This window comes from Bos indicus, chromosome 7 (genome assembly GCF_029378745.1).
Source record: "Bos indicus isolate NIAB-ARS_2022 breed Sahiwal x Tharparkar chromosome 7, NIAB-ARS_B.indTharparkar_mat_pri_1.0, whole genome shotgun sequence".
NCBI classification, from domain to species: domain Eukaryota; kingdom Metazoa; phylum Chordata; class Mammalia; order Artiodactyla; family Bovidae; genus Bos; species Bos indicus.
Genome location: NC_091766.1, coordinates 2,278,242 through 2,292,533, shown reverse-complemented (window position 1 = coordinate 2,292,533; position 14,292 = coordinate 2,278,242). Strand labels below are relative to the sequence as shown.

At 40.5% G+C, this 14,292-nt stretch overlaps 1 protein-coding gene across 4 annotated transcripts in view; it reads left to right on the top strand.

Annotated features, from left to right (window-relative positions):
• Positions 1-14,292, top strand: part of ZNF354C (zinc finger protein 354C) — a 75,671-nt gene that overhangs the window by 21,654 nt on the left and 39,725 nt on the right. For 2 of the 4 annotated variants that reach the window (XM_070792388.1, XM_070792389.1), the window contains one exon: positions 14,203-14,290. In XM_070792388.1, the coding sequence (XP_070648489.1) occupies positions 14,258-14,290 (33 nt within the window). In that variant the 5' untranslated portion in view covers positions 14,203-14,257. Of the gene's footprint in view, positions 1-8,451; positions 12,437-14,202; positions 14,291-14,292 lie in introns of those variants that run through there. The other 2 variants (XM_070792390.1, XM_070792387.1) reach the window with 2 other exon arrangements.

Below are 14,292 nucleotides of genomic sequence, written 5' to 3'. Positions count from 1 at the left end.
CTCATTTGCTTTTCACTTCTCTTCTTTTCACAGCTATTTGTAAGGCCCTGCCAGACAGCCGTTTTGCTTTTTTGCATTTCTTTTCCATGGGGATGGTCTTGATTCCTGTCTCCTGTACAATGTCATGAACCTCCGTCCATAGTTCATCAGGCACTCTATCTATCAGATCTAGTCCCTTAAATCTATTTCTCACTTCCACTGTATAATCATAAGGGATTTGATTTAGGTCATACCTGAATGGTCTAGTGGTTTTGCCTACTTTATTCAATTTAAGTCTGAATTTGGCAATAAGGAGTTCATGATTGGAGCCACAGTCAGCTCCCGGTCTTATTTTTGCTGACTGTATAGAGCTTCTCCATCTTTGGCTGCAAAGAATATAATCAGTCTGATTTCAGTGTTGACCATCTGGTGATGTCCATGTGTAGAGTCTTCTCTTGTGTTGTTGGAAGAGGGTGTTTGCTATGACCAGTGTGTTCTCTTGGCAAAACTCTATTAGCCTTTGCCCTGCTTCATTATGTACTCCAAGGCCAAATTTGCCTGTTACGCCAGGTGTTTCTTGACTTCCTACTTTTGCATTCCAGTCCCCTGTAATGAAAAGGACATCTTTTGGGGGTGTTAGTTCTAAAAGTTCTCGTAGGTCTTCACAGAACCGTTCAACTTCAGCTTCTTCAGTGTTACTGGTTGGGGCATAGACTTGGATTACTGATATTGAATGGTCTGCCTTGGAAACAAACAGAGATCATTCTGTCGTTTTTGACATTGCATCCAAATACTGCATTTCGGACTCTTGTTGACTATGATGGCTGCTATATTTCTTCTAAGGGATTCCTGCCCGCAGTAGTAGATATAATGGTCATCTGAGTTAAATTCACCCATTCTGGTCCATTTTAGTTTGCTGATTCCTAGAATGTTGACGTTCACTCTTGTCATCTCCTGTTTGACCACTTCCAATTTGCCTTGATTCATGGACCTAACATTCCAGGTTCCTATGCAATATTGCTCTTTACAGCATCAGACCTTGCTTCTATCGCCAGTCACATCCACAACTGGGTATTGTTTTTGCTTTGGCTCCATCCCTTCATTCTTTCTAGAGTTATTTCTCCACTGATCTCCAGTAGCATATTGGACCTACCGACCTGGGGAGTTCCTCTTTCAGTATCCTATCATTTTGCGTTTTCATTCTCTTCATGGGGTTCTCAAGGCAAGAATACTGAAGTGGTTTGCCATTCTCTTCTCCAGTGGACCACATTCTGTCAGACCTCTCCACCATGACCCGCCCCTCTTGGGTGGCCCCACAGGGCATGGCTTAATTTCATTGAGTTAGACAAGACTGTGGTCCATGTGAGAAATAGATTTAAGGGACTAGATCTGATAGATAGACTGCCTGATGAACTATGGACGGAGGTTCATGATATTGTACAGGAGACAGGGATCAAGACCATCCCCATGGAAAAGAAATGCAAAAAAGCAAAATGGCTGTCTGGGGAGGCCTTACAAATAGCTGTGAAAGAAGAGAAGTGAAAGCAAAGGATAAAGGGAAAGACATAAGCATCTGAAGGCAGAGTTCCAAAGAATAGCAAGAAGAGATAAGAAAGCCTTCCTCAGCGATTAATGCAAAGAAATAGAGGAAAACATCAGAACGAGAAAGACTAGAGATCTACCAAGGGAACATTTCATGCAAAGATGGACTCGATAAAGGACAGAAATGGTATGGACCTAACAGAAGCAGAAGATATTAAGAAGAGGTGGCAAGAATACACAGAAGAACTGTACAAAAAAGATCTTCACGACCCAGATAATCATGATGGTGTGATCACTCACCTAGACCCAGACATCTTGGAGTGTGAAGTTAAGTGGGCCTTAGAAAACATCTGGAGAAGGCAATGGCAACCCACTCCAGTACTCTTGCCTGGAAAATCCCAGGGACGGCAGAGCCTGGTGGACTGCCGTCTATGGGGTCGCACAGAGTCGGACACGACTGAAGCGACTTAGCAGCAGTAGCAGCAGTAGAAAACATCACTACCAACAAAGCTAGTGGAGGTGATGGGATTCCAGTGGAGCTATTTCAAATCCTGAAAGATGATGCTGTGAAAGTGCTGCACTCAATATGCCAGCAAATTTGGAAAACTCAGCAGTGGCCATAGGACTGGAAAAGGTCAGTTTTCATTCCAATCCCAAAGAAAGGCAATGCCAAAGAATGCTCAAACTACTGCACAATTGCACTCATCTCACACACTAGTAAAGTAATGCTCAAAATTCTCCAATCCAGGCTTCAGCAATACGTGAATTATGAACTTCCAGATGTTCAAGCTGGTTTTAGAAAAGGCAGAGGAACATGAGATCAAATTGCCAACATCCTCTGGATCATCGAAAAAGCAAGAGAGTTCCAGAAAAACATTTATTTCTTCTTTATTGACTATGCCAAAGCCTTTGACAGTGTGGATCACAATAAACTGTGGAAAATTCTGAAAGAGATGCGAATACCAGACCACCTGACCTGCCTCTATATGCAGGTCAGGAAGCAACAGATAGAACTGGACATGGAACAATAGACTGGTTCCAAATAGGAAAAGGAGTACATCAAGGCTGTATATTGTCACCCTGCTTATTTAACTTATATGCAGATTACATCATGAGAAATACTGGGCTGGAAGAAGCACAAGCTGGAATCAAGATTGCTGGGAGAAATATCAATAACCTCAGATATGTAGATGATACCACCCTTATGGCAGAAAGTGAAGAACTAAAGACCTCTTGATGAAAGTGAAAGTGAAGAGTGAAAAAGTTGGCTTAAAGCTCAACATTCAGAAAACGAAGATCATGGCATCTGGTCCCACCACTTCTTGGGAAATAGATGGGGAAACAGTGGAAACAGTGTCAGACTTTATTTTTTTGGGCTCCAAAATCACTGCAGATGGTGATTGCAGCCATGAAATTAAAAGACACTTACTCCTTGGAAGGAAAGTTATGACCAACCTAGATAGCATATTGAAAAGCAGAGACATTACTTTGCCAACAAAGGTCCCTCTAGTCAAGGCTATGATTTTTCCAGTAGTCATGTATGGATGTGAGAGTTGGACTGTGAAGAAAGCTGAGCACCAAAGAATTGATGCTTTTGAACTGTGGTGTTGGAGAAGACTCTTGAGAGTCCCTTGGACTGCAAGGAGATCCACCCAGTCCATTCTGAAGGAGATCAGCCCTGGGATTTCTTTGGAAGGAATGATGCTAAAGCTGAAACTCCAGTAGTTTGGCCACCTCATGCGAAGGGTTGACTCATTGGAAAAGACTCTGATGCTGGGAGGGATTGGGGGCAGGAGGAGAAGGGGAGGACAGAGGATAAGATGGCTGGATGGCATCACTGACTCGATGGATGTGAGTCTGAGTGAACTCTGGGAGTTGGTGATGGACAGGGAGGCCTGGTGTGCTGCTATTCATGGGGTTGCAAAGAGTCGGACACGACTCAGCGGCTGAACTGAACTGTGGTCCATGTGATTAGATTGACTAGTTTTCTGTGATTATGGTTTCAGTGTGTCTGCCCTCTGATGCCTCTCGCAACACCTACAGTCTTTCTTGGGTTTCTCTTACCTTAGACATGGGGTATCTTTTCACAGCTGCTCCAGCAAAGTGCAGCTGCTGCTCCTTATTTTGGATGAGGGGTATCTCCTCGCCACCCCTCCTGATTTTGAACGTGGAGTAGCTCCTCTCAGCCCTCCTGTGCCCGCACAGCCACCGCTCCTTGGACATATATTATTATATTATATATTGATAGGTTAATAATGAGATATTAATATATATAATACATAATGTATATGTATAATGTATTAATTTACATATATCATACATTAATTAATATTATGTTTATATATGTGAAGTCGCTCAGTCATGTCCGACCCTTTGCGATCCCATGGACTGTAGTCTACCAGGCTTCTCTGTCCATGGGAATTTCCAGGCAAGAGTACTGGATTGGGTTGCCATTTCCTTCTCCAATGTTTATATATAATACACAATTTACTAATTTATATAATGTATACAATATTTATAATAGATAATATTAATATATCATATATATGGTATATATATCATATGGTATGTATAATATATATTTATAATTATAAACCACTATATATTATTATATTTATATTGTAATATATATAAAATATTATAGAAGATAATCTATTATATAAAATAAACTATTATAATAATAGTTTTCAAATGGAAATTTTCTTATTCTGTAAATTTTTTTCTACACTTAATAATTGACTTCCCACTTTACGGAAGAGTTTCATTTTCTGTTTATTTCTGTGATTCTGGAAGCACAGTTTCTTTTTTCATCAGTTGACTGTAATCTGCTGATATCAGTATTGAATTTGATGCTGAAATTGTCCCAGAATTAGCCTCTAAGATTCCCAGCAAGGTGTTGTCTGTGTCCTTTCTGTCACAACAAGTTTGGGTTGTGTCCAAGATTTCAAATTCAAGTACACTTAGTTCTTTCTGTGTAGCAAAGTATGATTTATTGCCTAAATTTCTTGAGGATTGTGGAGAAAAATTGCGGGGTCTAAAATACTTAGAGTGATTTTTTTCTTTTCCAGGATATTTCCTCCCTTGAAATATGGTTTCCACACCTGTTTCTTTCTGTTAACAATATTCCCCTGAAGCATTACCTTCCCAGTAATGCCCTCTTGCATCCAGCGTGTACTTAAAATTTTTTTTTGGTAAAATATTTATAACCTGAAAGTTGTCATTTAACCACTTTACCATGTACAGTTTAGTAGCAATGTGTGAAGTCACAATGTGGGTGTAATATCACCAGAATGTATTTCTAGAACATTGTCATCATCTCAAATAGAAATTCTGTACTCATTAAGGAGTCACTCTCCATCTTACCCTTCCCGCAGACCCTGGTAACTTCTGTTCTACCTTCTGTCTCTGTGAATTCGCCTTTCCTACTTCGTTCATTTAAGTGGAATCATAGCGTGTATTTCTTTTTTGTGTTTGGCTTATTTCACTTGTGTAATGTCTTAAAGATTCATCCATGTCATAGCATGTTTCAGAAGTTCCTTCCCTTTTTTAAGGCTGAGTAAAATTCCATTGTATGTGAAGACCACATTTTGTTTATCCATTCATGAATCAATGGACTTTTGAGTTGCTTCCACCTTCTGGCTACTGTAAATAATGCTGTTATGAACACCCACATGCGTGTATCTGTTTGACTCCCTGGTTTCAATTACTATCCCATAGTTTTCCCTTTTATAGAGTATCATATGTCTGGCTGCTTTTTCTTAGGCTAGTACATTTGAGATTACCCCATGTTGTGTGTATCAGTATTTTGTGCCTTTTAATTGCTGAGTGATACTCCATTATATGAGTGTACCACAATTTATTATTCTCCACTTGAGGAACACTTGGGTTATTTCCAATTTTTGGAAGTTATGAATAAGGCTGCTGCAAACAATTGCATACAGGTTTTTGTGTGAACATTGTTTTAATTTCTGCTTGGGTAAATACCTAAGAGTGGGACTGCATCATCATTTGAGAAGTGGATATTAACCTTTATATGACACTGTCAAACTATATTCCACAGAGGATGCAGCATTTTACATCCCCATCAGCAAAGTACAAGTGTTCTAATTTGAATATGGGTTCTACTATCTACATCTTCAACAACAGTTGTTAACACTACTTTTTCCTTTTTTATAATAACTGTTCTAACAGTTGTGAAGTGGTATCTCATTGTGGTTATGAGTTGCATCCTTCTAATGACTAGGGATGTCGAGCATCTTTTAAAATGCTTATTTGGCCATGTGTATTGTATCCATTTTATTTGGAGAATTGTTTATTTAAAACCTTTGCCGGTTTTTGAATTGCATGGTTTTGCTGTTGTTATTGAGCTATGGAAGTTGCTTATATATCCTGCATGTACTTTTAAGCACTTACCTATATATGGTTCTCTTAAATACCAGTAAACTTGTGTATATTTTCACACAAAGGCTGTACTTTCTCTTTCTGGTGGTGGTTTTATATCAATCCTCTTTTGTGTTCCATGTCCTTTCTTGTTTTTTTAAAGGATATGGTGGGAGCTGTAGATTATACCACCATTGCTACCTCACCTCCAAGAATTATCTAAATAAACATTTTTATTGTCCAAACAACCATACATGATTTTTATCCGATTTTTGTTTATTCCAAAAATATTATTTAAGTGCTTATTACATGCCACATCCAAAAAACTTGCTGTTTCTTAAACAGAACAAACCCTTGTCATACCTGTGGCAAGAAGTCTAGAAACTGTCAGTGCTCCAACATCTGTTTTGTGATCTCTACTTCAGTAGAAAGATACAGGCAAAGGAAAACAAGCTGGCGAAGCATCCATTTCTTTTAAACAAATAGATTGTACATAATAAAAATCGTTTGTAGTTTTTCATGACTCACCCCGTAAATTTATAGAGTTGTGATGGAAAGACCTGGATAGATTTACCCCCCGAATCCCTATATTTCAGCACCATCCAGCCTGTACTTCTCTTCATTTAGATCAGTGGGTTTACTTTTTCTAATTTTGCAGTCACTTTTATTTTCGTTTTTGGCAGTGCTGGATCTTCAGTGCTGTGTGCGGGCTTTTTTCTGTCTATGGCGAGCAGGGGCTACTCTTTGTGGTGGTGTGCAGGCTTGTCATTACAGTAGCTTCTCTTGTAGGCCATGGGTTCTAGGTACCTAGGCTTCAGTATTTGCAGCTCCAGGGCTCTAGAAGGCAGGCTCAGCAGCTGTGGCACACGGGCTTGGGCTTAGCTGCCCGTGGCATGTAGAATCTTCTTGGACCAGGGTCGAACCCATGTCCCTGCACTGGCAAGTGGATTGCCAACCACTCAATCACCAGGGAAGACCTTGCAATCACTCTTAAATGTGTTTATACAAATATCCTTTAAACGTCTAAGAGTTTATATATATATAGGACAGGAAGATATAAATCACTTATTGCATGTTTCTATTATAACACTCAGGTTTGCAGTAGTATTTGGATGGCATTTTAAACAGTATGCACTCTTGTGTTCCCCAAATCTAGCCAGTCCATCAGCCTCAATTGCACATGTACGTATAGGGATAGATGTCGTTAAGATTGAGAGGGTAACAGGCAGGAAGCCAGAGGTCCCCCAGCGGCAGGAGGAAATAAACTGCAAGTGGTAGATTTTTTTTTTTTTCCTTCTCTGCACAAAATTAAAAGAGGCTTCTTTCAATTCTGTACAGATGACTCCTGGTTCTGCCTTGAGCTAACCAATGCGTTTTTCTTATGTTAATGAAACTATGTATTTGCTTAGGAATTTGCCTTTCTTCAAAATGGTTCCACCTAAGACTAACTTTTTTTCTTTTCTCAAACCTTGGGCTCAACAAACCAGAGTTCCTGTCAATTGTTTTATGGCTGGGGGATGACACACCCCTTGCCATCCTATCTCAAAAGTGCATATTGTGGAAGAGGGACCTGGTGAAACTCCCTCAGCCTTGAGGTGTCTCTCTTACTTGATTAATAGCGTTCTAATAGACATAAAACACCTTGCTAAAAAGTAGCAAGGGGACACTCTGTCCCCTTCTGATGTCTATGTCAGAAGCTTTCCCTATCTCTATTTTACTTTAATAAAATTTGGCTACACAAAAAGCTCCAAGTAGTTAGGCCTCGTCTCTGACCCCGGATTGAAATCCTCTCCTCCGGAGGTCACGAATCCTGGCATAATACACAGCTCACAGCAGCAAACTTTCAACCTTTCAGCTGATTAATTAAGAGAATAAGATGGAAGAGAAAGTGTAATTTAATTTTTTTTAATTATTTTTATTTTTTTAAATTTTATTTTTAAATTTTACATAATTGTATTAGTTTTGCCAAATATCAAAATGAATCCGCCACAGGTATACATGTGTTCCCCATCCTGAACCCTCCTCCCTCCTCCCTCCCCATACCATCCCTCTGGGTCGTCCCAGTGCACTAGCCCCAAGCATCCAGTATCGTGCATCGAACCTGGACTGGCATCTCGTTTCATACATGATATTTTACATGTTTCAATGCCATTCTCCCAAATCTTTCAACCCTCTCCCTCTCCCATAGAGTCCGTAAGACTGTTCTATACATCAGTGTCTCTTTTGCTGTCTTGTACACAGGGTTATTGTTACCATCTTTCTAAATTCCATATATACGCGTTATTATACTGTATTTATATTTTTCCTTCTGGCTTACTTCACTCTGTATAATAGGCTCTAGTTTCATCCACCTCATTAGAACTGATTCAAATGTTTTCTTTTTAATGGCTGAGTAATACTCCATTGTGTATATGTACCATAGCTTTCTTAACACTTCACATATATTTCATTTTGGCCTTTCAAATTTTGAATAGTTGGAAACAATTCCTATTTTTTTCTTTTCTACAATCTTTCTTCTTATTTTTCCACAGTTTAAAAAAAAAAAAAAAAAAAGGGAAGATGGGAGAAAGGGAGGCAAGAAAGAAGGGAGAAAGTAGTTGACCTTCAGTTACACTACAGTGGACCCAAGCGGCCTGCTGGGTTAAGGTTTCGTACTATTTCATGGATGTTGTATGTAGTGCAGACATTTTTTCAAATAAAGTAGATGGTCATTTCTTTTAAAGCAGTAAACTACATGATAAAGTGGAAGAATAGTCCTTTATTTTTTTAACTTGGGAGATAAATTTGAAACCCCTCCCATAAAATGGAGGAAAGGACAAAGAATTAAATGTGAGGTTTTCACATTGTCCTGAAAGCTGTACACCAAGAATAACAGTTTAATATGTTGCCAGTGAAGAAAGGAGAAAAAATTAGAATTGAGCCTTATCCTTTCTATTGTCCCAGACAAAAATAATGGAAAAAACCAAGTGCTAGCTACAGGGGGGAGAACAGAAAAAAGTACTTAAAGATACAGGAAATGGGGAGTGGGGGAAGATTTATATAAGTCAATGTAGAGAAATAAACAGAAGAAGGTTTTCTAAAAGAGAAGAAAAATGAGATTGGCTTCAGCTGTCTCTAGAAAACTAAGTAAAGAGGTTCATGGAATAACTGGGAGGGCACAGATAAAAACTAGACTGTGACAATGTGAAAAAGAAACAGAAATGTTGAGACCAAAAGTGAAAACTAGGAAGTGATGGTATAGACATGGTCAAGAACCCATCTGAAATTGCAGGAGACACAAGAGACCTGGGTTCAATCCCTGGGTCGCGAAGATCTCCTGGAGAAAGAAATGGGACCCCACTCCAGTATCCTTGCCTGGAAAAATCCATAGACACAGGGGCCTAGGGGGCTAGTCCATGGGTTTGAAAAGAGTCAGATACAACTGAGCACAAGCATCTCATCATCAGTAAAGAAACTGATTAAGTATAAATTTAATTGCAAATAAATTATAAAACTTAAGGAAATTACCAAAATTCACAGCTGAGAGAGAAAATGGAATACAGAAGTATTAAAATTAGATAGTCTATTAGTTCATATTTTTAAAATTTTAAGTGGAACACAAAATAAAATTGTGTTTGGTTTAAAATATTGGAATATTCAGAAACCTGAATGAATTTTTGGCCAACCCAAATACAAAGTGTAAGAAAGCAATAAACAGAAACCTCAATTAAATAGAGATAGGAGACCAGAAGGGGTGCTCTCACCCCTACAACAGGAAGAACCCAACAGGAAAAGCAAAGACTTCCCCTTCTTTGCCAGCAAGAGATCAGCCAGTGACAGTCTGTCAGGACTCAGCCAATGAAAACACCACGGACTCTTTATCATAGCCTTCTCAGCTTCTTTTCCCTCTATAAAAGAGAGCTCTTCTCCATTTTTGCTAAGGACTTGCACAGACATGTTTACAGACCTCAAATTGCAATTCTTTTGTTAATCCTGAATACACCCATTTTGCTGGAGGAAAAAACTGGCTGTGTATTTGTTTTAGGTCAGCAAAAGGAAATCAAGAGACAAGCTAATTTTTTTTTAATGGATTTATTTATTGGCTGTGCTAGGTCTTTGTTGCTGCAAGGACTTTTCTCTACTTGCAGCAAGTGGGGGCTACTCTTCATTGCAGTGCATGGGCCTCTCATTGCGGTGGCTAAGAGACAAGCTAATTCTTAATAATCAGACAAATAAGCATAAAGAATGTTTTTAAAAAATTAATATAATTACCAGGACTATTTAAAAGGAATAGATATACTTCCTAGTTGAAAAAACAATGTTAACATTCTCATCTTTTCCATATTTTGAATTTTAGTATTTCCAGACACTTCTCATAACTTCTACTCAGTCCAAACTCCTGTCTTCCCTCACAGATTTACTACAATAGCCTTCTAGTCTTAGTTGCTCTACTTCTTCCTTTGACCTTTTAGTTTATTCTCAGCACAGCAGTCAGTGATCACTAAAAAAATGGACATAAGAGTTTATCTCTGCAGTGCCCAGAGCATTCTCTTTCAGAGTCAAATCCAGTGGCATAATGACCAATAAGAGCCTATAAATTTAGTCCTCTTGCCTCTGATCTCCTGCTTCTCTGTCTCCTTATTTCTGTTTCAGCAACTGTAATCTTACTGTCTCCTCAATAGGCCAGGTATGCTCCTACCATAGGGCACCTGCCTGTTGGTCTGTCAGAAAGCTTTCCACCAGATATTTAGTTTGGCTCACTTCTCATCTTCCGCAGGTTCTTCTTCAAATGTTTGACCTTGTCGGTCAAACATGTCTTAACCACTTTGTGTAAAAGTGTAAAATCGGTCTCATCAAGGGTCCTGGTCCCCTTTCTTGTTCTTATTAGCATGTGGCAGTATCTAAATACATACCATTTATTTATTTTATTTACATAGAGTTGATTTACAGTGTTTTGTTAGTTTCTGGTGTACAGCAAAGTGATTCAGTTATGCAGCTATACATATTCTTTTTCAGATTATTTTCCCTTATAGTTTATTACAAGATATTGGATATAGTTCCCTGTACTACACAGAAGGACCTTGTTGTTTATTTTATGTAGTTTGTATTTGAAAATCCCTAAATTCTAATTTATCCCTCCTCTACCCCTTTTCCCCTTGGTAACCATAAATTTGTTTTCTGTGTCTGTGAATCTGTTTCTGTTTTGTAAATAAATTCATTTGTATCACTTTTTTAGATACCACATATAAGTGATACCATATGATACTTGTCTTTCTCTGCCTGATTTACTTCACTTAGTATGATAATCTCTAGGCCTATGTATTTTGCTGCAAATGGCATAATTTCATTCTTTTTTTTTTTAATGGCTGAGTTATTTTTGCTATTATTTTTCTGCTTTCTCTCCCCTTGACAATTTAAGCTGCATGAATGCAGAGGTTGTGCCAGTTTTATTTACTGGTTTATTTCTAGCATCTACAACAAAACCAGGTGCAAGACAAGTGTTAAATATACTTTGTTAAATATATGAATAATGCAATCATACAACAGTGAAAATGAATAAACTGTTCATATATGAAGATAGGTGAACCTAATAAGTTTAGCATGTAAGTCACATTCAGCGTGTAAGTCACAGAAAAACATATAGCAGATTCTATTTACATAAAGATGGAACACCTTGCAAAAGTAAGCACATTGTTTTATGGGCGCCTGCTTGAGATGTACTAATCAGGCTAAGCCAGGAAGTGCTTAACACAGTTTAGAAAAATGAGGAACATCGTGGACAGGTCTTCCGAGATTCTGGTCAAGTTCTCTTTTGAAGCAGAATGTTGAGTATATGGGTTAGTTTCATTATGCTTAAACATACCTGTTCATACACTATCCTCCGTGTACACATTAAAATAATTAAAAACAATCAAAACTAGCTGGTAGGAGCTAGGTAGCACTGACCTTAAAGGCGTCAAAATTCAGGGGTTTTATTCAAATGATTTTGCCTGTCTAACAAAACAAGTCACGCAGCTGATTTAGGCAGGAAGCATTTTGGAGGAGATAACCGGCCTTATTTGTTAACGTGAACGGCCCCTCGCTTTGCAACCCCAGGAGACAAACAGCTAGGCCCAACAGCGCCCCAGAAGACAGAATATTCCCGTCTGGGAAGTTGCGGCGCCACCGGCGCCCCTGGGAAGTGTAGTAGGCGCGAGCCCATAGGCATGCCGGGAGTCGTAGTTCTCCTGGGTTTGCGGGGCTGCAAGGAGGGCTCGCGGCTTTCTCGGGGCTCGTGGCGCGGGTGATCCCGGCTCTGCTAGGGCGGCCTACCAGGGACTGAGAACCTCTCGGTTGCATCTTCCGGTGGCAGTCAGAGCCAGCACGTGTGCGGGTCTGGGCTGGGAGGTGTGCCGGCCGGGCGGGGCTGCGCGCAGGCACCAGGGAGATACCGAGGCCGAGTGGGTCTAGAGGCGGTCTGCACGGCCCAGGCCGCGATGCTTCAAGGGGAGTCGCTGCCCTGCCCCCACTCCCACCCCTCCCCAGGGAGAGTCGCGGGCAGGGAGCGCCCTGTCAGGTGAGTTGGGGTCGTCCGGGACTGCTGTTGGTGGGAGTCTTTTGTGGCTGGCTTTTCAGAAATTTCTGATGAGACAGACAGTAACAACAATAACAATGCCTATGGAGACCTTATCTGTGCCAGGTGCTAGTCTGGCGCCTTGGATGAATGAATTCATTTCAAGCTCAGATAACAGGTAGATCCAGTTTTATAGATGAAGAAAATGAGGCACAGGTGGACAGCTAATTTGCCACATTACCTGGGGCCTTGGACTCCACCATGATCCTTTTTGCCTCTACTGTATACTTAGCAGTTTTGTTTCTTGGGGAAGGTCACTAGACTCCCTGGTTCTCAGTCTCCCTCACATCTGTAATATGAGGTAGCAATACTTTTTAGAGTGGTTGTGCGGATTAAATAATACATGCAAGATTCAAGATGGGGAGATGTGCATCGTAGAGTAACTACGGCACTTGTACAGCAGCTTTCCTTCTCTGGCTGACAGTACACAGCACACTCGGTTTGCTGAGCTTTCATGCCAGGTACTATACCTGTAGAACCTCCTGCAAACTTAGGTGGCTAGTGCAGCAGCCTTGGCCACCACTCTTCTCTGACAGTGGTCTGCCTACGTCTCTTACCTGGCTTTCCCAGTTGGGGTTTGTGTATGAAGAATAAAGGATTTGGGGAGCTGTGGATGCTAAAAGAGGTGGCACTTGCGGAATTTGTGTTTAGGAGTGGCATCCAAATCGGTGTGCATGATGTGTGACACTTCCCTGGAAAGAACACAGCAGTCCAGGAAGGAGCCACTCAGGAGCACCTGTTGGTCATCCTGTTGAAGGAAGGGGGACCCCTTCCAGGGCCCGAAACTGGGCTCTTGTCTAACACTCGGAAATGAATTGTCTGAGGAGACACATGTGCTGACAAAGCAAGAGATTTTATTGGTAAAGGGCACACGGGTGGAGAGCAGTAGGGTAAGGGAACCCAGGAGAACAGCTCTGTCACATGGCTTGCAGTCTCGGGTTTTATGGTGATGGGATTCGTTTCTGGGTTGTCCTTAGCCAATCATTCTGACTCAGAGTCCTTCTTGGTGGTGCACGCCTTGGTCAGCCAAGATGGATGCCAGAGAGAAGGATTCTGGGAGGTGGTCAGACAGGTGATGTCTCCTTTTGACCTTTCCCGAACTCTTCTGGTTGGTGGAGGCTTATTAGTTCCCTGTTCCTTACTAGGACGTCCTATTGTAAAACAACTCATGCAAATAGTTACTATGGTGCCTGGCCAGGATGGGTGGTTTCAATCAGTGTGCTTCCCCTAACAACTCCATAGAAAAAGAGACAATATGTGTGGGCAAACCTTTATTGTGGTTTCTTCAGGAAGGAAATGGTGAAGCAAGGCAAACAGGCTTAGGATTGGCTAGATATGTTTGAAAGTGGCAGTCTGGGACACTCACGTTCGCTGTGACCATTTGAATGTATAGTTTAAAACTATCTTCAGGACTCCAGAACTCTGTGATGAGTCACAATTTGCTTAGATACAGCTAATAGAGCCCAGTGGATGTTAAAAAGCATCTATATATGGAAATCAGAATTATGGTTAATACAAGGTGGAGGTAGAGGTTGACAAATTGTCTTAGAACTTAATTGGCTTAGTAGGCACACTTTTAAACTTGGTTTGCCTCATTTATATGGCATGGCTTTGTTCGGACCTAATGGACATTATGGGTAGTTGTAACTTCCTTTTTCCAAGCCATGCTTTGACACCAGAGTTCTTCATGACACCTTTTTTCTTTGCAGACCTACCTTGTCAAGCACTCTGCTCTCCCTTGACAGGAAAACTGAGAAGGAAAGAATGGCCTTGGATTTGCTGCCTGCTCAGGTAACAGT